The sequence below is a fragment of the Prosopis cineraria genome, unplaced genomic scaffold, assembly GCF_029017545.1.
Source record: "Prosopis cineraria cultivar Desert tree isolate PC_DT_omini unplaced genomic scaffold, ASM2901754v1 PC10, whole genome shotgun sequence".
Lineage (NCBI taxonomy): Eukaryota > Viridiplantae > Streptophyta > Magnoliopsida > Fabales > Fabaceae > Prosopis > Prosopis cineraria.
The window spans coordinates 3,405,310-3,429,161 of NW_026555341.1; the positions used below are offsets into that span (position 1 = coordinate 3,405,310).

Sequence of the window (23,852 nt, forward strand, 5' to 3'; positions counted from 1 at the left end):
AGTTGATCTCCTTTATATAAATTGAATATTGTTTGCTTCGATTTCATCCATGGTGTCTCTATCTTAACTTTTCTGTTGATTTGTTAGCAAAAAAATACAATGAAATACCTTATTCTTTTAATATCATTCATCACCTTCACCTCTTATTCAGAAAGGTGTGTAGATTGTTTTTAATACTTTGCTTATTTATCTTCACTTGGCTATCAGTAATATATTTCAGTTTTCATTCAAATAGTACGGTGATAATAGAGCTGCATATAACTTACTGATTATTGATAAATTGGTTGACATCATAACTCCAATTATCAAAACACAACAGGAAATTGGCTAAAAAGGAAAGATCTCTTTGGATGGGCTAGAAAGGGGATCTCATAATTGCTGTTTTATACTTTTATTATGGTTTTATGACTCAGAATCATCATATTCGTCGTCTCGTCGTGACGTGCGTCATATTTCGTGCAAAGTGGTCCCCGGTCAAGATTTTCTTGAAGACGACGACAGCACTGGAAATCAAGCACTGAATCACCATATAGCGTGCAAATTCGACTTTCAACAATCGCATCCTCCACCAAGCCTCCCTCGGAACAGAGAGAGATAATCCCAGCGACCGATGGCCACCGACTTTAGTTGCATACCCATTATTGGTAAGCTCCGCTTTCAGTTCCGTAATCTTCTCCTACTAGGAATCTGATTCACCTCAAATTTGATACCCTTCGGTTCTTTTCTTCCCTCGAACTCTAAATTTTTCCATAACTCGTTATATAATTGATCGTGCTAGTTAATTTGAATGCTTACCAGTTACAATTGAGAATATTTGCTGAAATTTGTTATGCTTCTAGTTCCTGAGTATTCAAGTATCGAGTAAAATCAGCAAGAGTCAAGAGGGGGGCCAAGTGGTGTGCTTCGTTTCTTGTATCACTGTTTCATTTTTTAACGCAGATATTAGCTCCCTTTTAGCCAAGTCCGATGACCCAAAAATGGCTGAGGACCCTGCAGTCTCGGAGGTTGTTCGACAATTGGATCAGGCTTGTAGAGAGGCTGGGTTCTTCTACGTGGTACTTTCCCATCGATTCTCTGCTTCTCTTGACATTTGTTTCTCTTACTCCGTCCTTGCTTTAGTATTCTGGCTGGAAAAAATAGGACGATTTTATCTATAGAGAATGGAAAGAATAATAACATTCTGCAGTTCTACAGTCTGTTTATCTTTGCCTTCCTTTTTCCCTGGGACATAAAGCATATTTAGTTATTCCACCCGCTCTCCATTAACTTGATGGAGAGTTTTCATAATCTAAATAGTAAGTAGCTAGTGTTGATCAGTAAGTGAGAGATTAGGGATGATTAGATTTATAGTACATGTTAAGAGGTAAACCATTTATTAGGGTAGTTCTGAAGAATAATTGCAGTTTGAGACAAATTTATGAAATTAAACTACTTTAACTTTTCTTAATATCTGCAAGGTAGCTAACAGTGACTTGTACAAGATAGAAGGTAGTATTTTACTTTTACACAATAGGTCCACCAGTACCTCTACCAGCATATTCGATATTATTGCTTTTACAGATCCGGATTGTGTTTGGGAATAATGTGCATGTCACTTGCGATGGTTAGCAACTAAAATCGGCCGTTGTTGAAATGTAAACGTAATTGCAATTTGCAAAAGGGGGGAAATGGGAGAAGGACGAGGAGTGGTATGCAGTAACTGAAGAGATATATGCATTTGACTTCATTTGATTTGCACTTGTAAATTTGATATGGTTAATTGTATATGGCAACTTCTGGCAAAGTTATTGTGATCACCCAATAGGTCATCTCTGTAATTTCTGTTAAGTTATATACTTTCTGCATGATTCAAAGCAAGACTCAGGGCCATGGCATTAAGGTGGTTGATCTTCTCAATCTTTTCTATATTGATCAGAAAGGCCATGGTATTCCTGCTACTCTTCTCAAAGAGGTTAAAGATGTAACTCGCAGATTTTTTCAACTTCCATTTGAAGAAAAGATGAAGATTAAAATGACCGCGGCTACTGGTTACAGGTTTGTTTCATTGCATAGATTCCCTTGCATGACAAATTTTTATATGTAGAGCACTTGTGCGTTTTTCACTTCAGAGTTAACAATCCAGCTCTTAAATTGAATGCAGAGGATATCAGAGGATCGGAGAAAACATAACTAAAGGTGTACCTGACATGCATGAAGCTATAGATGTAGGTCTTAAATTTTTCCCCCTTTCGATACAATGTATCTTTTTTTAATGCTTTATCACTAGTTAGCTAGTGCTTACGTGATGAAACTCCATACATTGAAGACAACTAATCAGCTCTTCATTCAAATTCTCCTCTCCGTGATCCAGCGTATTTAGTACATTAGAAATATCAAAATCAACTTGATCACATGGAATATATAGAAATCCCACACAATTTGTCTTGTTCTTAATTTCTGCGATTGGACAGGCATAATAAGCTAATCAACCAATCCTTTTCCTGGAACAGTGTTATAGGGAAGTGACGGAGGGCATGTACGGAAAGCTTGGTGAATCCATGAAAGGATGCAACCAGTGGTATGTGAAATCAGGGGTCAACAGTGCCTCGAACGAGATCACTTTTAATAAAAAGATACCTTTCGGTCATTAAAAAAAAAAAATCAAGGCTCACTTTCTCTAATTGATGCCTATATTTCCTCCTCCTCTCCCAAAAGCCATGCATTATGATGGCGAGAATAAGTATTTGTTAGATTCACTGTTTGATCATTTATCTTGATTTAAACAAGATGACCTACAACCACCAGGCGTGGGTTAGTGAGGAAGGATCTAGGTTGTATGGTGGAGAATTAACATTCAGTAGAGAGGTATTTCTAGTAAGTAAATATCTTTTGGAACTGTCGATTATGAAGTTTGGACTTACTTTTTCATTTTGTTTCGGTCAATGGTGAAGGCCACAAAGTCCTCCAAACTTCCAAGTTCTAATGGAGGAGTATATTAGTCTCTGCACAGGCAAGCTTCTGTCTCACTCATTTCCTGTTACTCATACTTTCATATAATTAGGCTTCTATGGTTGAACTTTTGGTTTCTTACGCGGTTCCTTGGTACCAGCAGAGCTCGCAAGAAAAATTATGAGGGGAATTGCTTTAGCATTAGGTGGGTCACCAGATGAATTTGAAGGTCAAAGAGCCGGGGATCCATTTTGGGTTATGAGACTTATTGGTTACCCAGGTGTGTCTCCCGCAAATGGAAAAGCTGATCTCGAAAATGACATTGGATGGTAATGAAGTATTGCATTTCTCGAGGTCTGCCCTTCTGTTTCTATCACTGAGCCTTACATTACTGATGTCTTTCCCATTTTGTGCCTCTTGATTCTCCATAACTAATCCAGTGGAGCTCACACTGATTATGGTAACTCTTCCTAACTTAAAATTATAGAAGCCTAGAATGTTTTGGCAAGTCATTCTCAATCATCTTGACATGTCGGTCGACAGGTTTATTAACATTGCTTAATCAGGATGACGATATAAACGCACTTCAGGTATGCACTTTGCTCATAGATCACTCCTGTCTGGGCACAAGGATGGATATTCTATTCATTTTCCGGGATTCTTCAGGAAGCCAATCATTTATCTTAAAATTCAATTTGTTGAAGGTGAAGAACTTGTCCGGGGAATGGATATCAGCACCTTCGGTTCCTGGATCATTTGTGTGCAACATCGGTGACATGCTAAAGGTACGCAGATGTGGAACATCATATCTTCATTCGTTAAACCAATCCTTCACTTTCTGGGATTCTGTGAGTAACGTGATCAGCAGTGCAGATATACTCCAATGGTTTGTACGAGTCAACTCTGCATCGGGTGATAAACAACTCGGAAAGATACAGAGTCAGCGTAGTATATTTTTACGAGGTGATCAGCAATTCTTGCGAACTCATCCCTGACCTGCTTCTTGTTCTGATTGTTTGGTAGCTGATGTGGGTGTGATTGTGTTGCACACGTGATGGAACAGACAAACTTCAATACGGCAGTGGAGCCTTTGGATACATTTAAAACGAGGGCGAATGGTCCCAACAAGTTCAGAAGAGCCGTGTATGGCGAGCATCTAGTTAGCAAGGTCACCACCAACTTCGTTGATATCTAGATCTAGTTATTGAACAGTTTATTCACAACTACTGCAAACCTTGGAAATGGCTCGTGTTCCTTATCCATGAACTTCGTTCTCAACATTCACGCTCGCGTACTAGCAATTAGTAGTTTGCAATAGTTAGCCAACCCAAACAACAAATGAAATTGTAAAGACGAATAAACCAGATTGCTCGGGCATCTCTGCATGCCGAAGATTCAGCCCAACATTTTCATATCCATCTAATATGGCGTTGTTTGAATACATAAAATTAAGTAGTTTTCTCCTGTCATTATATCTATAATATGACCGTTCAAGATGTGGAACGCAAATCTCAAAAGAGAATAATTTAACGAAAGATAAGATCGGTCAGTTCCTCGAGGCCATCACCAGAGCACAGTGGTGTGAACAATAGAGATGAAAATGGCACAAAGCTTATTTTAAAGGGTTGTATTTGAACGCGAATTAAATGAATCCAAAAAGTGTTTGACTTTAGTGCAAGAAGGCATGTGAGTGGGGGAGAAAAGAAACAAAAGATGGGTATTTTTATATGGATGAGTTGCGTGGGATGTGAACAAGGAAGTGGATGGTGGTGGTGACGAAGATACGTGAAGGAAGGAGGGTCCAATCTGCACAACAAAGTTGACGTTAAGGCAAAGGCAAAGGCAAAGGCAGAGCGAGCAAGGCAACAAATATGGAAACAAGGGAGGACCCTTCTTCTGGCCCCAACTCGTCAATCAATTCCACCACCAACCCTTTTTGACTTTTGCCATCGTCTTTCCCGAACAAACATTTCTCTTCCTTTGTCAATTTTCCACACCACCCCTCCTTCCCAAATTCATTCGCCTACGCTTCAAACGGTCCAAACAAATTTTGCATTAAATAACGTTTTTCACTGATTCAGCCGACCCCAACCCAACTGGCAACTGCACCCTCTGTTTTTTTCCCCCTTATGGTCAACCCTCCTCTACACGACATGTCATGTCTCCCCCTTTCTGTCCAATTCCTTGGCTCGGTCCCTTTCCTCGCTCTTTTATTTCCCCTCTCTATCTATCTTTACTGTTTCAAAATTTCAATGCGAACATTGGAAATTCAGACAAGTTTAAAAAAAAAAAAAAACAAAAGGAGAGAGCATTCGGACGCCGTGACAGTATCCGGATGAAAAAAGTTGAGAGGAGGAGCATCCAAGGTGAGCACCAATAAGGCAAAGGTAAAAAGCAACCAAATAGAAAATTCGAAAGGAATAAACCTCCCCACCACCTCCACTTTCTATCATGTTGAAACCCGTTACCAAATCCACCATCTGTGCTTTTCTTTTCTTCTTTTGTTTTAATTTATAATAATGGATAATGGATTCACAGCCAGGGTCTCGGTTTTCAAGAGAGAGAACAGGAAAGATAAAAGGAATCCAATATTATACAGGGAAAGGGAGTGGTAATCAACTAATCTCCTTCGAGATTAATAAAGCATTTTTAGTTCTTCACAGAGCCAACTGCTCCTTTGAAATGTTGAACTTGACCATAACTCGATGCCTTGGGAGCACGGCTTCTGCTAATCCTCACCGTCAAATTGATTAAAGGCTAAGAGGATTCCAGTATGAGATTCGTTGAATCGGCCGCAGAGAGCGAGTGATTATGATCGCCTTCATAGGTGACTACTAACATGGATGGATCGTCCAGAGCTCGCTCTACGTGTTTGCGTGCCGGACATCCTCTAACGCTACTGCACTTGTAGTATCCCCTGTTATCAGTATGAGATCTTAGTACAATCTCGGAATAGAGTATAAAGGACAAACACCATTCTGGGTTTGCTAACATTGGCGAATCAGCGAAAAAGCAAACTAATATTAAAAAAACTCCGTTTGGCTTCCCGCACAAATATGGATCCTTTCTAGAATCTCAAATACAGAGGTCAAACACTAGAGTAAAATTTAAGTTGAAATCAGAGCTATATGATAGATACGTGCAAATAAATTGAGAGAGTTCATTTACCTAGGATGAGGGGATCCTTTAATGGGTTTCTGTCCATACTTCCTCCATGAATAATCATCAGGTGGGATATCAGCCATCTTCAAGCTTATTGCTGGCACCCTCACCACCCTCTTTAGCCTCATTTTTCTGCTACAGAGCATCCATTGAAAACAGAACATTTAGCAACAGAAACATCTCAAAGGTTTTGACTTTGACATTCTTAAGGAAAAAGGATCGAGTTTAATAAGGACAGACCCGTCGCATACCTCTTTTTAGAACAATGGCAACGACTAGAGGAACTGCCGCACTTGCCGGAACCCAAGTTCTCGGAGCTACACTTTCTCTTCAACGAAGAAGAAGAAAGGGGAGGTTTTCCCGCTGAGGAGACCTGAGACAGATTTGTGATCTGAAAAGCGGTCGCCGGCGGCGACGACGATGGATGTTTACTATCAGTATCGCCAGTGAGGGACGACATAAATGACGTCGCGGCGGAGGAGTACGAGAAATTAATGGTCTTAAACGAGTCCTTCCTCTCAATCATCCCATTTTTGGGGATCAGGGGATGTTGCTCGCCGAGAGTTTGGTGTTGAAGAAGGGCCGGCGGGATCTGCTGCAACGGCGTCGCATAATAAACTTTGGGTTCCGAGGGTTGTGGCTCGGGGTTTTGATTGACGGTAGGAGGAGGAGGAGGAGGAAGCAAAGGGGCTCTTCTAAATCGAGCATGACCGGTTCTGGTTCGACCCAGAAGAGAAATCACCTTCTTGAACTTGGAAACGGCGACGTCTGCGACGGCTTTACAGTCCATCTCGATTTCCACGGAAGACTTGGAAGCGGAAGAAGAAGAAGACTGGAATTGCTGCTGACTCTGGGAAAGCAGCCTGATGAGCTTCTCCACGCTCTCCAGGCCAGACGCAGCTTCTTGAACAACATTATCATCCATCTTGGCCGCGAAGCTATCGTTCCTGTAGCCCATCATGAGCTCCACGGCCATACTCACAGAACCATGAAAGAGGCAGAGAGAAGCAAGAGAGGGGAACGAAGTGAGAGGAAATGAAATGGTAATGATAAGGTGGAAACCTGGTCAAAATAGATTGGATCGGCCAGAGACTAAAAAAACAGAGAGAGGGGGGAGGGGTTGGGGGGTGATTCGGTGGCCAAGGTGACCGATCTGTCACGCTAGTGAATCATGGTTCGTAGGCCACTGTTACCGTCAAATGTAGGTGGGAATAAGATCTGGGAGGGTGTTTTGGGAAGTTGTGGGGGAAATGTTTGGGAAGCGAAGTGGGGGATATTGACCTTTTCTGAAGCGTGGGCCCCAGAAGAATTATTATTATTATTGGATCTGAGGGACGTTGAAGGGCATTAAAACTAAGGTCAAACTAATGTTGGAGCCGTCCGATCGATACCCCACTTTTGAAAATGGACACAAATCTATTGGTTGCTACCATATGCTAGAGTTGACTTGGATTGACACCTTACCCCGCATTCTTTACTACTCATGTTTTTTACCCACACGCTCTCCCTGTCCCCCCCCCCCCAATTTTTGTAATTATATTCTATTATTTTTATATCTCGCGATGGCAAGGCTAAAATCTTGAAAAATTTATATGAGTCCGATTGAATATTAAATATTATTAATATTGTATTAAATTTTTGATTTACCGCATTCTTTACTACTCGTGTTTTTAATATTGTATTATTACTTGACCATGTTTAAATATTATTTTTTAAAAAATTAGTTTTGACAAAATAGAAGATGTTTGAATGTTTTAGTTATAATTAATTTTAGATGTTCAAGTTATCATATCCAACATTACTTTTGATAATTAAAATATTGATAAAATTGTATATAATGTTATTAAATTTGTTAAACTTTATTCAACAATTAAAATATATTATTTGGCTTATATACATGATTAATTATAGAAATTCAAATTATATTATTTAACTTATTTGATAAGTTTCTAATTTTATCCTTATAAATAAAATTAAAGAGATTGTATAATAGTGATCCATTTATTATGTTAATGAAAGATAGACAAAAATAGAGGCTAGAATAAAAATAAAATGCGACAATTTTCATTGAATTTTCAAACACATCTCAATCAAGGTAAAAGGATTAAAATCACCTTGAGCAAAAATATTTATAAACAAATACTTTCTACATTTAAAAATATAAAATATTTTTTAAGGAGTTAGATGTTTAATAATGTAAATCTTTTGAGGTGTAATTATTTTTTTTTTAAGTGCTCTTATTGATAAATGAATTTATATTTATTATAAGGTATTTAATAAAAATAAATATAAAAAATAAAATTAATTTAAAAATAAATAATTATTTTATTGAGAATAAAATTTAATAAAAAATATTTTATATTTTTAAATTAAAGGAGTTTAAAGGAAGAAAATATGAATATAAATTGAGTGAAATGTAAAGACAGAAACGCTTGTAAAAGAAGGTTGGCAATAACTGATTTTGACATGGCCACGGTTCTGGCCAAAAAAATAGAGGGATAGAGAGATACGACCATATGGGTATATTTGGAATGGTACAAAATCTGTAAAGTGTAAACCCATGATGGCCCTAACATGTATAATTGATCATTAAAAGCATGTCGGAGTAGCTTCATGCAAAACGGGGTTGTGGGGGTAAAATCGATTTTGGAGAAAAACGAGTTGTTTAGGTTTTTTTTTTTTTCTTTTTTAACAAAACCAAGGTTTTGGGCTTGCAAATTGATTATATAGCCTATTCAAACAAGCACTATATCATTTTAAAAGTTACCTTATTTCAAATGATATTCTTCATATACACTTCTAGCCATCAAATCTTAAAATACTATTCAAAGAACCTAAATTGCTATCATATATTCCCCCTACTTTTATTTATAAAACACTTTATTAAAATAATTTTTGATTCAAAATATATGAAACTTTATAATAATTAAATTATTTTTTTAATTTTATTTTTTATTAGTGTTAAAAATAAAAATAGACCAGGTCGAGCTAGACTTTGACCAAATAAATTTGAGTTGTGGTAAATCAAAAATTTAAACTTAACCTAAAGCTTGTATAAAGCTTTTCTTTTGAATATCTATAACTTAACTTGGCCCTTCAAACCTAAACCTGAAAACCTATTTAATAATAAGGCTTTTAAATTAAATAAGCTTGCATTTTAATTTTAAATATTTTAAATATATTTTAAAATTATTAATGTAATTATATAACTTAATTTATTAATTACAATATATAATATGAAAAATAAAATAAAATTTTTAAAAATATATAAATGATAATTTAATTTTTTAAAATATAATAATTTAATCTCTTAAAATATATAAATGACAATTCGAGATTTTTTTTTTTGGGCCAACCTTTGAGATTTTTTTTAACACTGGTATATTATATTCTAGATTATTTTTCCTTCTTCATGGAGAAGACACACGCAGTTCCGGAAATTATTCTCCACAAAAATAATAATTTATATAGAGATATTCAATATTGCTACTATCTTTTCTTCAATCGCTGTCATTCAATAATTAAATATTAATTCAATATTGCTACTATTTTTTATTCGATCGCTATCATTCAATAATTAAATATTAAACAGTACCAGTATTAGATTAGTTTTTATTTTGGGTTTCCGGGCCCCATTTCTTGCCTCGCCACCGCCCTTGCCCCTTTTTGTTGCACTCTTTTATTTTGCATTGAAATCTTTTAGAATTTATATTTATGATTTTTTTGTGGATTTTTTGATATTTTATGTCATTTTATTATTTTTATAAAATATAAATTCTTCTATTTCTTCTTTTAAAATAAGTAAACTCTACAAAAATATACAAAATTCCAATTTCGGAAGATTTAACTTTTTCTTTTTACCAGGATCTTTTGCCAATCTCCAAATGGAATTGATTCATGTTGGCATGCAAAGTCTGCCTTCTATATTTTGTTTGGCCTTCAATTGCATCTATTACTTCCTCCAATGTCAGAGACAAGCATCCGAAGGAACGATTTCTTCTTTGGCCTACGGTACAATTTCAATTAATTTTTTGTTTTTTCAATTTAGTCCTGATTATGAATCTTCCTTAAACAATAAGAAGAGTGAATTCCAAAGCATGAAGAAGATGGATAGAGGAATTAGCCATCTAATAAGGGTACATGTGAAAAAAATGTGTTTCGGAACAAATTTAATAAATCAAAGACTGACACAACCAATTTTCTTGATAATTAAATATAAATTAGTTAGCAGCGTATTGTAGTTAGAATCGGAGGCACTACATGATTCGGTAAATTCTCAAGTCGTGAAAACAATATCCATTTTCACGTAAAAAGTTATTGAATATATTAATTTAATTTTTGCGGGGGAAATTGGGAAAATTTTGAAATCATCCATCATTTATATCAAATTTTGATACAATAGATTTGCTAAACGATCATGATCGAGGGGAGCCATTGTACATGGTAAAGTCTCTGCCATACTTTTTATTAGCACTGTGCAAAAGCCTTTCAGTCCTGTCTGATCCAGTCCAACCCGAGATGATCTCAGTCTTGTTCGGTCTGTATAGTCACTGGTCCTTCAGGATCAAAAAGACTAAAAAGACCAGACTATTTTTTCGGGTTGGACTGGACAAGAGATCAGGCATCCGGACCACTTGGTCCAATCCAGTCCTATTAATTTTTTTATTATAATTATAATTAATTTATTTTTGACAAATATTTAAAGTGTAATTGATGCCAAGGAGATGATTGTATAAAGATTTATTAAGTTTGTTTTTAAATTGTTATTGTAATATAGTGTTGTTGAATTTTGTTGAGTACTGTTTTTGTTAAAGTTATAAATTTAAATAATTTAGACTATAACAGAAATATTTTTTTCTTATTGTTAGAAATTATTATAGATTTATTATTATTATAAGTATTTTTACTATCTTAATTGAGTTTATTATGTTGGAATGGATTATTTCCTCTCATAGAATAAAAAAAAGAAAAAAAGCTAAGTGAGTATTGGACTGACAGGATCAGTCTCCTAATTCTATGAACCAAGTTCGGTCCTGTTAATCTTTGGGTTATCACTGGACAAGACTGGACTATGGGTTATCTAACCCAATCTTTTTTATGAAAGAGACCGGACTTCGGGTTAGGGTGAAGTTCAGTGCCGTCCTGTCTTTTGTGCAGCCCTATTTTTTATAGTCAACGCCACATCTTTTGACAGCCGAATGGTGATGATTTGTTTTTCATGCAATTCAAAGGATCAAAACCAATTGACACTGGCAGATAATTCGACGACTCTCCTTCTAAACGAAGAGTAATTTTGGTTTGCATATGCAACCAGCACTTGCAAATCTTCAAAACGTTGATGTGTGTGATTTGACGAGGAGGAAAAGGCCTAAAATGGGAGTAAAATAGAATAATGGATTTTTTTTTATTCTTTTTTTTCATTGGGCAATAACAGGAATAATTGATTGAATTTGTTTGAGGGGATGGAAATCACATGTGGGCATGAGGAAAGACAGGAGAGGCTAAAAAGTCAATAGACGCAAACATTGACGTTTATGGCCTCACTCATCGCAACAGACAAAGGCAATCAAATGCGTGTCAGACTTCTCTTCTTGCGCTTTTACACCCTCAATGCCCCCTTGGACTATGCTACGCTCCATTTTATTTCTATCGTTTTGTATCAAAACTTTCAAAGTGGAATCCGACATTGGATTGAAAAGGTCACTAATTTACTGTTCATTTAATTTAAATAGGTTGCATTGATCAAACTGATAACATGATAATTAAATTAAAAATTATATATATAATAATTTAAATATAAAATATAAATATAAAATTATTACTTAATTTAAAAAAAATTAAATATTTTAAGTTTATCATGACTAACAAGCCACGTAATACAACATAATATTAAATAATTAAAAAATAATTATTTTTTTAAAAATTTAACAGTTCAATTTTTAAAAATCGAATTTAATTTTTGATTCAACTATCAGTTCGAAACAGTTCAACCCGACTTAACTTTTAAAATGATTTTCATACATTGATTGAATCGGAATCCAAATCAGTCGATGATCATACCAGACGATTCGATTTTAAAATCACTGTTATGTATCATGAATAACCCAGAATATTAATAGTACCCAATCGTATTAGTTCAAATTTTCTAGAAATATTTTGAAAATATTTTTTATATTTATTATAATTATATAATTCAAAACTCAAATTCGATATTAGTTCAAAATTTACTACACGAGGCAGTTGTTATTAACAATGGCTTAACCGGATTCATGCAAAAACTTTTTATTTATAATTTACTCCTTCTATTTTTGTTTTTAAATATAAGCGAAGTTTAACTGTTCTACACATTTTAAAAAGTTTGTTTATTTTAACAATCAAGACTTATGTTAAATATTCTGGACTAAAGTATCCTTATTATTAATGCTTAGCTTAAATTTATTTCTATCCTCATCATACTCGTTTAATAAATAGTTTTTGATGAGGAGCAAATTTAGAAATTTTTTAAATGTATCCATAATTTGATTGTTTTCTTCAGTTAAAAAAAAGAATTTGATTTTTTTTACTTGCAAACAAAAAGGAGAAACCATGCCTGAGATTTGCTTATAATGAAAACACAGAGCACCTACAAACATTGTTACTTCCTGCCATGTATATTTTATTCTGGTACTATATAAATACCGAACACGTGTTTTTTTTTTTTTTAACACTTGAAGAGGTTTTTGTGCGTTGTGAAAATAGTGAAGATGACTTTAAATTATGATTAGAATTTTTTGCTTTCAAATATGATTGGGAATATCTCATGGGCTAGTCCAGGTCTGAATATAATATAATCGGCGAGGTTGTTGTTTAGAGAAACAGTTCGCATCTTACTATTCTTTTTTTATTGGATTCATATTCTCTAGCCACGTCCTCAATTCATTTGCTCAACGTCCACTCATTTCCTTACATTTGGCATCCATTATTTTTTCCTAATTCCCCCAATCAATTATTTTTAATTAAAGTGTACTTTAATCTTTTAACGTTACACAAAATTTTATTTTTATCTATTAATTTTATGAAACATCTTTTTAATTATTTAAATTTGATATTGTTTAATTTTGTCAATAAAAAACTCATACAATAATTTTTTAAATATTGATAAAATATTATTAAATATTAATGTATTGAGTTTAATTTTTTAAAATAATAATAATTGACAAAAAGTAGTCATTTGAAACTAATAGTATTAGAGTTAAATAATTAAAAATATTTTTTATAAAATTAAAGGATTAAATTAAAACTTTATAAAAAGTTAAAGAACTATAACTATATTTTAATCGTTATTTTTAATAATCTAATTAGGCGCAAGCTAGTTTTTCTTTTCTTATATAGAAACATAAATAAAGGGTTTGGCTAAAAATTAAAATGGTTTCCTAAAACAAAATATTTTGTCAAAACCATGTGGAAGGCGCTCGACTCGTAATTTGGACTTCAAGTTGGAACATTATGAATTAAAAAATCACATCAAAATAATTATTTTAATCAGGCTTGAGTAACACTAGTTACCAATAAACTAAATAAAAATTGTCTTGCTAGAAAACGGAAAAGTTGGCAAAGGAAGCTCCATAATTCCAGGTCAAACAAGATTATCAATATAAGTACTTATTACGATACAGAACTTCTGAACACAGTGAAATAACCAGTTTTACATTCCAATAGCAACTGGGACGGGGACGTGGATAATTAAATGTAGTATAATGGTTTTTTTAATCAAAGCAGAACAGTAGTTTGTTTGGCATTGCTGCTTTTCATGGATGTGTTCTAATTTAATTTGAGCGAAGTGATCGTACCAAGTTGGCAGTCGCGGCCCACAAACAATTATTGATTTATTATAAGCAAAACAAAGAAAAAGAGATGAAGGGAACAAGCCGGTCGCATGACTTTTTAAAAATAGTCCAATAATCAAAGAAAACCAAAGATTAAGCACTATTCCCTTCAGGAAGTCCTCTAATCGCTATACTGGGTTGACCAGCATAAACTATGTAACTATTACAAATTATTAAAAAAAAAAAAAACAATACTGGATCGCATGCAATCTTGGGAGGCTGTGGTCAGACAACATTCAACATGGCGGTTGGTTGATCAACAATTCTCCTATTACTCCTAGTATATTATAAAACACCTCATATATATATATACACACACACACATACACATATATTAATGTATCTGCATATGGCGAATAATTTGTAAAATAAGGTCACAAATCGAAGTTCTTCTTGCACGAAAACAAGGTCAGTTATTAATAATTAATAAAGGGAATATGGTGAACGGCTTTTGATCGATATCTGCAAGGCGAAATTCGGTTCCCAACCAGTGGAGTGATCAAGGCCCATAGGCCCATGTTCTGTGGGAAGGCCCATTGTGGACCGCGACCCATGTTATTTGCCATTCCGCAGAGCTTAAGCGAGGTCATAACATTGAAATATGCATAATCTGGGAAACGCCGAGAAAAATACAAGCTTAATGAATTTAGTTGATTGGATGTTGGGTTTAGGAGTTAATTTCACATTGGAAACGTTTAATTGAACTTGAATTTTCAGGAACACCTTAGAATGAAATTTACAATGTTTAAAGATTTTGTTTTTTTGTTTTTTGTTTTGTCTCTCAAGTAAAACCTAGTAAATAAGCGGTATTCATCAACTGCAAACCGTGTGGCTGTTATTATAGTTCATATTACGCATAGAAAAATTAAGTAGTGAAGGATTGATTGATGCGGAGCAGTAGTGCAGAAACAGAGAGGGAAACAGTAGCGTACAAACGAAACTAACTCTGTTTTTTTTTTCTTTGGGTAAAAAAAACTATCTCTGTGTTGATGTCAAAGATGCGCTGGTAGTATTGGACTTGTCATACATTAAACCCACAAATTGAAGTGGGCTCACGGCACCTAAATGCAACTACACCTTCTTTTTTTTTTTTAATAATTGCTGTCCAACCCATAAACGTGGAACCAAGAATGGAAGCGCTAGACATCTGACGATGGAAGCGAGCAAGCTTACGTAATATGCAGTGTGATGTTAACTAGAAATTAGCAGACGGAGTTGTTAATGTTATGATTCATGAATGGTGGAATGTAGTAATCAAAGCGAGTCAACAACAGCATCTACCTAATAACAATGTATACATGATTAGAATTTATAAATCCTCGTGCACTTGATCACACGCCACCATTCCTTTGTTCCCAAGGTAGCGACTAGCGAGTAGTACCCTTCTCTGATGCGACGCTTCATTTGACAGATTTCAACCTCCCAACAGCAACTCTCTGGATTCGTCACGCCCTCCTCCATGGCAGACGATTTCGAGCCTGGCTTTCTAACGACTCAAGCAACTCACCAACCCGATTCTCTGGCGCACTCTTCTCTACCAAACTCCTCTGCAATTATTGGACCCAATCACATTTCTGCTTTGTTCCTCCTTTTCGAATTTTTCCCGGTGTACCGTATCCAACATCTCTTGTTATTTACAGCAAACCATTCCATGTATTGCGGCACCCGCGATTCAATTGGAGGACAATCATCGTCCAAAATTGGCATCAAATTAATGCATGTGCACTAAATACAAGTGGAAAGAGGACAATGCCCGGATTTGTAAACTAAATACAGATGACATCCTTACGTTTCCCTACCTCTCCGATCATTGAATGCAGATGATATTTAAATTGACAATCCTCTCAAAGCTTTGAGCTTCTTCACCCCAGCTCGCCCGACGACATCTCGTTTCTTTCTAGAAGCTATTAGTTATCGCGCTCCTTTTACAACATGTTTTGGGCCAACGTTTTACATTTTGTTTGTTTGACGAGAAAATACAGGAAAATAACAAAAATGCTGACGACATTTTACGAAAAATAAAAGAACTGACGGTTGCCCTTTGTCCGTTGACGGAATTAGACTCTTCGTCTCATTCGGTGACTGGCTGAGCCATCTCCTCAACGCCGCCCTTTTCTTCTCCACGTCGTCGGTTGCAGTTAAAGTTACTCGCGAAAATACAGTTAAAGAAACCGAGAATCTCGTCATGGATCAGATACCAATTATCGGCCAAAAAAAAAAAAATTAGATATCAATTCCTCTAAACTCAAAATTCGTAGGAATCCTATTTTCGTTTTTGGACTGGAGAGGGAATCATATTGTTTATTGATTTAATTTAATTATGAACTATGCGGTGAGGAAGCATCATTCGCTCTTTTTTTTTTTTGTTTTTTTTTTGTTTGGGGTTTATTTGCTAATAATGCTATGTATCATCTTGCCTCGTGTCCTTGACTTTACCCTCCTGGGACAGAGTCCCCTTGACTATGGGTGTAACGGAAGTTGTCGGAAGGATTTGAATTACATGTAAGTTGTAAGGAAATTAATTAATTAAAATTAACTGTTTGGTGTTAAATTTTAGAAATTTATAAGTTTTATTTTTAATTTTATAATTTTATTATGATGAATTTATAATTTATTTTTTAAAATTTAATATAGTTAAGAATAAATAAATTTTTCTGTTAAAATTTAAAATATAAATTTAAATTTATTAAAATAAAATTGAAAAATTGAAAACAAAACTTATAAATTTTTAAAATTTAACAATTAAGATTTAATTTAAATTAATTAATTCCTTTTAACTTGCCAATCATTTTTCCTTTCTTAATTCATACTCATTGGGGATTTACACAACTCTGGATTATCCAAAAATTTTAATGAAATAAGTACGACCTTTTAAATTCGATGTAAATTCAATTAACAGTAATCCAGATCATTGCTGCGTGCGTAATCCAGATAATTTAGATCTTACAAAAATGAACCGAACGACGAATGACGCGTGAACCAAAAGAAATGTCATGATTAGACTCCTCCACCATCTCCACCTTCTCCTGCTGCTTTTGTTGTCTTATAACTTTCTTTCTCTCTCGCGATCATCTTTGCAAATCACAACCCCAACTTCAACGCCTACTCGTCCTCTCCATCACCGTTCACCGTTGTATTCGATTGACCCTTTCTGACTTGGAGGCCTCTTCGGTACTCCCGCATTATGAAGCTCTCGGCGTTGCAGCAGAACTATCTCAACCGCCGGGCCAACAGCTTCCGAGGATCGTCCCAGTTGGATTCCTCCGGCGACGGCCCGATAAAATCTCCGGCTGCCATTTTCTGGCTCGTCCTTCATGGCATCTGTTGTCTCATTAGTCTGGTTCTTGGTTTCCGATTCTCTCGCCTTGTCTTCTTCTTTCTCGTCTCCACTTCGTCTACCAACCTCCACATGGTTCCGTTCCGCACGGCCACTCAATTCACTGGATCCCTCGATCTTCAATCTGCTCTAACTTCCAATCCCTTCACCAACGTTGAAAATCCTGCTAATAGAACCAACATTGCTGGCTCCACCAGCAGGGTCATCGTTGGGCGGCATGGAATCCGAATCCGACCTTGGCCGCATCCAGATCCCGTGGAGGTGATGAAGGCTCACCAGATAATTAACAGAGTTCAAAGGGAGCAGAGGCTCCAGTTTGGAGTGAAGAACCCTAAGACTGTGATTGCGGTCACCCCAACTTATGTACGGACGTTTCAGGCTCTTCATTTGACCGGGGTGATGCACTCGCTAATGCTGGTGCCGTACGACCTGGTGTGGATTGTGGTGGAGGCCGGAGGGGTCACCAATGAGACCTCTTCAATTATTGCCAAGTCCGGGCTCAGAACCATCCACGTTGGGTTCAATAATCAGCGGATGCCAAGTTCATGGGACGGAAGGCATAAATTGGAGGCCCGGATGCGGCTTCATGCTTTGAGGTAAATTTCTTGTACTATGCGCTACCAATTAACTCCAGTTTGGTCATCAGGGAAACGCAACCACGTATGTACTCACAATTGGAGACACAAATGTTCTTGTCTGCTGAAAATAATAGAAATACATGATAACTGTTTTTCCCTCTTCATTTTTTTTGGTTAGCCCCCTTATATGATTTGTAAATAATAGCTTCTTTATAATTTTGTGGTTTGCTTATCTTCATATCTGCGCTGCAGAATTGTGAGAAAAGAGAAGTTGGATGGAGTTGTGATGTTTGCGGATGACAGTAATATGCATAGTATGGAGCTATTTGATGAAATCCAAAGTGTGAAATGGATCGGTGCTCTTTCAGTTGGAATACTTGTTCATTCTGTCAGCACAGATGAATCTACATCCCTCCCTCAAAGAAAGGATGGAGAAGAAACCTCCCCAATACCCGTGCAAGGTCCTGCTTGTAATTCTAGCAATAAATTGGTTGGGTGGCACACCTTCAATTCATTGCCATATGCTGGGAAAAGTGCTGTTTACATTGATGACCGAGCACCTGTGCTCCCCCAAAAACTCGAATGGTCTGGGTTTGTGTTGAATTCCAGGTTGCTCTGGAAGGATGCCGATGATAAACCAGAGTGGATTAGGAATCTTGATGCATTAGATGGAGTTGATGAGGACATTGAGAGTCCACTGTCTTTGCTCAAGGACACCTCTGTGGTGGAACCACTTGGCAACTGTGGACGCCAAGTTTTGCTTTGGTGGCTGCGCGCTGAAGCTCGGACAGACAGCAAATTCCCTCCCAGGTGAGCCTTTTCCTCTTGATTTTGAATAGAGTTGCTACCTATGTTGACATACGTGCTTAGCTTAAAACGTGCTTTGTATATTTGAAAAATCCTTTTTGGTGGTATACAATAACTTCTGACTCATTGTAATTTTCATAGCGCATGCGAGTTAAAAAATGAACCTCGAACAACCCCCCTAACCCACACCCAACACAACACACAGGATTCTTCCCCCGGGGGGGGGGGGTGGTGTTTAACAATCCAAACTGTTCTAAGCTGATTTATCTTATTGCCATTGCTTTCACAAACTTTATGAAGAGTCTACTCTAGTGACCTGGCTCACATTTAAGAATTACCGTTTTCAAGACTATATTTTTTTTGCAATGTTGCATCATCCTGCTGTATAGATAAAAGAGTAAAAGGCGCAATGAAACAACAAGAATTTTTGTTTTTGAAAGAAAGACTGTACAAAGGAAAGAATTTATTGAAACTACATAGCATCATGAAGCAAGAACAATGGTTTCAATTATTTCCGCTCGAAGTCCCAAGGAACTTGTTTTAAATAAGAGTCTGAATTCTGAAGCTATGGTCTTCAATTGAGAAATGTTTATAGCCTCTCGTTAGTTCATATCCTGCAGTTACTCTTACTCAGCATCTATTATTTGCTTTGTCAACTTTTGCTGTACGGTTAGTTTCTGCTTCTGAAATTTGTCTCTACATACTGTTTCCCTTGAAAATGGGTGTCATCGTTGAAATACTTGGTGATGATAGATTAAAAATGCTGGACTTTATCAGTTCCTGAAGCATCATGTCTTGAGAGCCTGCCGTCAAAACAAATATTACGTGGATTTATATCCTCTAAAAACTTTAAACATGATAGTCTTTAGACATCTGAACATTTGACGCAAATTAATGCAGATGGATAATCGACCCTCCTTTAGACATCACTGTTCCATCGAAACGGACTCCATGGCCAGATGCTCCTCCTGAGCTGCCATCAAATGAAAAGGTGTCAATTAGCACTCAAGAGCGGCCAACCAAGCATTCTACAAAATCTCGATCATCCAGATCCAGGCGCAGTCGAAAGAGAAAGAGTGAAACCACAGTGATCGGTTCACAAGTCTCTACACAGTCTGAACAGAACTAAGATGGTAATAAGAGCATCTGAGAATTTCACTGCCTTGTGGATACAAGACTGCTGTCTGCTGGCGATCGGCAACTATTGTATGGATTTGACCAAATGGAGAAGCTGGCCACATTTCTATTGTTTGCATTTTGTTTCTATTCTCTTTAAAAAGGAAATATCCATTCGAAGGTTTTTAAGTTGGTAGATATAATCAGTCACAATTTTTAGAATCAAAACCTAGCGAACAGGGTGCCAAATTGGTGTACGACCTTAAGCTGGGGGTGTTAAACAGATATACTTGTCCAGGAAATTGATAAACTACATGCCCTGTTTGGATCATGGCATTCGAGTATATAGCATGGGAATGTGAGAGCTTATTCCACATATGGTGTTTGATTAGCAGCAATTCTTTTTTGATTCAATTTTTCCTAGTGATTCATTCTTTCCAATTGAGGAATTCGGATTCCATCAGATTTTTAATGGAAATGCCTACTGATCTTGAAATGGGATGTAAGTTTACATGTTTCCTTTAGTTATCATTACATTATTTTGCATCGCGATTCATTCTTCCCAATTTTCGTATTTGTTTTAAGAAGCACAAGAATATTATTTTTATTTTTATCCCATGCAAAGTGGTCTTTTGCTATTACGTTTATCTAACCAAACATGAAATATTACTATAAAAATAAGAACTTATTTTGAATCATCTATTGAACATAAATAATCTATTCCGTCCAAGTTAATTCTCAGTCACGTGAAAATTATTTCAAATTTCTAAATTGGTTTTGGTTTTTTAGGCCAAAAATTGAACTTAAATCGTAAAATGTGCTTGATCATTCATAGAACGCGGAGTAGTCCCGTTGTTTCATTTGGTGAATCAGTTTGTCGACAAAAGTGAGAAGGTCTACAAATACAAAATCGCCAAGTCCATTTATGAAGAAGCTTTAATGAAGCTATCCTGAATTTTATTTTAAAAACGAGGTAGGGGAAAATATCAAATAGTAATATAGTATAACAACGAATGTTGAAAAGCACCAAGAAATTTTGGTGGGGAGGGAAAGATACTTTGAGAAGTACTAGAAATGCACACTCGCTAGTTGCGGCTGTCAGATGAGATGCAATCGGAGTCCAGCGACCCTCCTCTATCCTCTTATTTTTGGCCTCGGAAGATCAAATCCGGTTGCACCAGCATCGATCATTCTCAATGAACTGTCTCTGTCTACAGTCACAGACTCCATTCATCATGTGATCTCTTGATAAACTGTAAAAACTAGATAAAAAAAAATAGCAAAAAGCATTCATTTCCCTTCATCAAGGGCTTCAATTCTCGTTTCTTTCGGACTGACACTTGTGTGGTCACTCTTCTCGAAAAAACCAGGGAAGCCACTGCGATCTTCCATTTATAAAAGTGGCAGTATCTGATTAGTGATTCCTTTCACTGAAAACTTGGCCAAATTGCTTCTCTCTCCCATATCCGAATCACCAAACGGCCTCACTCCTTGGGAAAAGATAACATGAGAGGTTTGTCCCTGTAAATCTAGATTTCTGCTACATCCAACATCGACCCATACCCACCCACATGCTTTGCCAGTTCTGCTTCTCTCCTCATTATTATTCACCGCTAGTTCATATTATTATTTTTCTCCTTTTGGTGTGGATCCGCTTTCAATGATTGAACATTTCACCACCATCTATATAACTCCCATCATCTTCACTGCTTTTCTTCACATAATAACTTGGCCAGTGTCCTTAACAATAATGGCTGCCACGCCTCCTCTCTCCTTCCTCTTCCTTTGCCTCACTTTAACAGTACTGGCCTCGGGTGACGTGCCAGTCGTCGGCCATGGGCAACCTGCGGAAGGGAGGAGCGAGGAGGAAGTGATGGCGATGTACGAGGAGTGGCTGGTGAAGAACCAGAAAGTGTACAACGGGATAGGAGAGAAGGACAGGAGGTTCGAGGCATTTAAGGAGAACTTGAGATTCGTAGAAGCGCACAATGCACTGGACAACACAACGTACAGGCTCGGGCTGAATAGATTTGCAGATTTAAGGAATGAGGAATACCGTGCCATGTATTTGGGAACGAGGATTGATCCAAAGCAAATTGCCATGAAAGCTAAGAACACTCCCTCTCATCGCTATGCTTATAACGCCCGTGATAGATTGCCGCTCCATGTGGATTGGAGGTTAAAGGGTGCCGTTAATCCTGTCAAAAATCAAGGAACTTGCGGTAAACCTTCCTTTCTTTGTTCCTCATAATTTTGTTTCTGCCCATCACAACATTAGCTAATATGAATCCATTGAGATTTCCTCATCACTCTCGAGACATCACGACTTATCTCTCTTTCTCTAATCTCCACTATAAATCAATGATCATAAAAAATATAATATAACTAGGAGTGAAGGACGATAACATTTAGAAATCCTTAACAACATGAATCATATCAATTCTAATAGTAACTCCATGCAGACGTGATCTGTCTATCTTTTATGTATCTAATAAGTTTATAACTTGTGCACGGTTCACAAGTCATGAACAATGATATAGCATAATTGCACATATCAAGGCTGCACGAGGGCTTCTTTTCTGAATTTAGGTTGCAGAGTCTTTTATTTATATATATATATATATATATATATGCGCTTGCTTTTTAAATCTAGACACAACATTGGGTATGAATTATCAGCAGATAGTTTGGTATACTCTAAAAAAATTAATACACCTAAGTTCAATTAAACAATATTAACAGTTTATCACTTAAAATAAAATAAAAGCCAAAATGAAAAAAGAACTAAAGTTCAAATAAATAATTATACAAGGCAGGGCCCCATATTTTACTGCCCAAAACAGTTAGAACTGCTTACATTGGAAGCCAGATAAAGGGCCTTGGCAGTGACCATGGTTAGGCCTTGACTTGCAGGAAGTTGTTGGGCATTCTCAACGGTCGCGGCTGTAGAAGCCATAAATAAGATCGTTACCGGCAAGCTCGTGTCGTTGTCGGAACAAGAACTGGTGGATTGTGACAGAGCATACAACAACGGGTGCGACGGTGGTCTCATGGACTACGCCTTCGACTTCATCATTGGAAATGGTGGCATCAACACGGAGGATGATTATCCTTACGCCGGCGTTGAAGGTCAATGCGATCCAACCAAGGTGCCGATTCCCAGTCTTTTGATTGTTAAATATTATGATTTGGACATGCCCTCAACCTGTTTGATTGCTCTAACTGCAGAAGAATGCCAAGGCAGTGAAGATTGATGGGTACGAGGATGTTCCACCGTACAATGAGAATGCGTTGAAGAAGGCTGTGGCTCATCAGCCCGTGAGCGTTGCTGTGGAAGCTGGTGGCTGGGCTTTCCAACTCTATCAATCTGTAAGCTTCAACCATACAATTCCGTTTAGTCAATAGTTACCCCAGCCCCGATTAAATCGTCAGGTTTTGCTTAATAATATTTGACATTTTGTTGTGTGTCTGTCAGGGGGTATTTACTGGTGAGTGTGGGACAAATCTAGATCATGGAGTGGTTGTTGTAGGATACGGTACTGAAAATGGAGAGGATTATTGGTTGGTGAGGAACTCGTGGGGTGCAGCTTGGGGAGAGGATGGTTACATCAAGATTCAGCGTAATGTAAGAAGCACCAACACTGGCAAGTGTGGCATCGCGATACAGCCCTCTTATCCAGTTATGTATCCCAAAATGTCCCCAAATCTTCTTTCAACATATGCCACCATTGGAGCGAAGACCAGCAGCGCTTGAATCTTGGAACGCCTTCATGATCACTTTGTTGAGAGGAAGTGATGTTTCAGTTACCTGGTGCTGTCTGGGGTTATTTTGCTTTTCTGCGTCTACCAAAAACCAATCTGGTCATGCTTATTCGGCTCATCATTGTTGTATATAGGTTTCCAATTGTCAAAACGGCTCTTGGAAACAAAGTCAAGGTGATGCCACTCAATGTTATTTCCCTTGGATTAATTGAAAAGGAATTATCAATTAGTTCCATTTTCTATTTGCATCATTCCAGATCCATGTTGTTTGTCCATCTGCTGCCATAGAGTTCTGTG

General features: G+C 36.7%; 4 protein-coding genes across 6 annotated transcripts; 3 read left to right on the forward strand and 1 right to left on the reverse strand.

The window, feature by feature from the left end:
* Nucleotides 1-331: 331 nt before the first annotated feature.
* Nucleotides 332-4,409, forward strand: LOC129321886 (probable 2-oxoglutarate-dependent dioxygenase At3g50210). 2 transcript variants are annotated; one of them, XM_054967834.1, is made up of 12 exons: nt 332-644; nt 940-1,055; nt 1,916-2,034; nt 2,141-2,204; nt 2,490-2,557; nt 2,931-2,989; nt 3,092-3,257; nt 3,369-3,388; nt 3,472-3,518; nt 3,633-3,713; nt 3,797-3,891; nt 3,992-4,208. In XM_054967834.1, exons 1-11 carry the CDS (start codon nt 611-613, stop codon nt 3,842-3,844), a joined length of 822 nt encoding a protein of 273 aa, XP_054823809.1. In that variant the 5' UTR covers nt 332-610; the 3' UTR covers nt 3,845-3,891; nt 3,992-4,208. The 2 variants fall into 2 exon arrangements, with proteins under 2 accessions (XP_054823809.1, XP_054823808.1); XM_054967833.1 differs by having other exon boundaries at nt 382-644; nt 3,802-3,891; nt 3,992-4,409.
* Nucleotides 4,410-5,295: 886 nt separating this feature from the next.
* LOC129321885 (probable WRKY transcription factor 15) lies at nt 5,296-7,165 on the reverse strand. Of its 2 annotated transcripts, none has more exons than XM_054967832.1 (3): nt 6,342-7,165; nt 6,097-6,222; nt 5,296-5,845 (listed from the first exon to the last, which is right to left on the reverse strand). In XM_054967832.1, exons 1-3 carry the CDS (start codon nt 7,064-7,066, stop codon nt 5,686-5,688), a joined length of 1,011 nt encoding a protein of 336 aa, XP_054823807.1. In that variant the 5' UTR covers nt 7,067-7,165; the 3' UTR covers nt 5,296-5,685. The 2 variants fall into 2 exon arrangements, with proteins under 2 accessions (XP_054823807.1, XP_054823806.1); XM_054967831.1 differs by having other exon boundaries at nt 6,097-6,225.
* A 9,771-nt stretch (nt 7,166-16,936) lies between these two features.
* Nucleotides 16,937-20,289, forward strand: LOC129321200 (probable beta-1,4-xylosyltransferase IRX14H). The gene is made up of 3 exons (XM_054966885.1): nt 16,937-17,888; nt 18,123-18,680; nt 19,578-20,289. Exons 1-3 carry the CDS (start codon nt 17,140-17,142, stop codon nt 19,804-19,806), a joined length of 1,536 nt encoding a protein of 511 aa, XP_054822860.1. The 5' UTR covers nt 16,937-17,139; the 3' UTR covers nt 19,807-20,289.
* Nucleotides 20,290-21,424: 1,135 nt separating this feature from the next.
* Nucleotides 21,425-23,823, forward strand: LOC129322271 (cysteine proteinase COT44-like). Its single transcript, XM_054968485.1, has 4 exons — nt 21,425-22,015; nt 22,707-22,942; nt 23,022-23,162; nt 23,269-23,823. Exons 1-4 carry the CDS (start codon nt 21,454-21,456, stop codon nt 23,545-23,547), a joined length of 1,218 nt encoding a protein of 405 aa, XP_054824460.1. The 5' UTR covers nt 21,425-21,453; the 3' UTR covers nt 23,548-23,823.
* The last annotated feature ends 29 nt before the right edge of the window (nt 23,824-23,852 follow it).

Excerpts from the sequence above, each read along its gene's own strand:
- LOC129321886 (XM_054967833.1), top strand. The coding sequence starts at position 611 with ATGGCCACCGACTTTAGTTGCATACCCATTATTG. Across the intron at positions 2,205-2,489 it reads ACATGCATGAAGCTATAGAT|TGTTATAGGGAAGTGACGGA; the intron begins GTAGGTCTTAAA and ends TTCCTGGAACAG. Across the intron at positions 3,389-3,471 it reads TGGAGCTCACACTGATTATG|GTTTATTAACATTGCTTAAT; the intron begins GTAACTCTTCCT and ends GTCGGTCGACAG.
- LOC129321885 (XM_054967831.1), bottom strand. The coding sequence starts at position 7,066 with ATGGCCGTGGAGCTCATGATGGGCTACAGGAACGATAGCTTCGCGGCC. Across the intron at positions 6,226-6,341 it reads TGCCATTGTTCTAAAAAGAG|CAGAAAAATGAGGCTAAAGA; the intron begins GTATGCGACGGG and ends GATGCTCTGTAG. Across the intron at positions 5,846-6,096 it reads AAAGGATCCCCTCATCCTAG|GGGATACTACAAGTGCAGTA; the intron begins GTAAATGAACTC and ends TACTGATAACAG.
- LOC129321200 (XM_054966885.1), top strand. The coding sequence starts at position 17,140 with ATGAAGCTCTCGGCGTTGCAGCAGAACTATCTCAACCGCCGGGCCAAC. Across the intron at positions 17,889-18,122 it reads ATGCGGCTTCATGCTTTGAG|AATTGTGAGAAAAGAGAAGT; the intron begins GTAAATTTCTTG and ends TCTGCGCTGCAG. Across the intron at positions 18,681-19,577 it reads GACAGCAAATTCCCTCCCAG|ATGGATAATCGACCCTCCTT; the intron begins GTGAGCCTTTTC and ends AAATTAATGCAG.
- LOC129322271 (XM_054968485.1), top strand. The coding sequence starts at position 21,454 with ATGATTGAACATTTCACCACCATCTATATAACTCCCATCATCTTCACT. Across the intron at positions 22,016-22,706 it reads CAAAAATCAAGGAACTTGCG|GAAGTTGTTGGGCATTCTCA; the intron begins GTAAACCTTCCT and ends CTTGACTTGCAG. Across the intron at positions 22,943-23,021 it reads GTCAATGCGATCCAACCAAG|AAGAATGCCAAGGCAGTGAA; the intron begins GTGCCGATTCCC and ends CTCTAACTGCAG.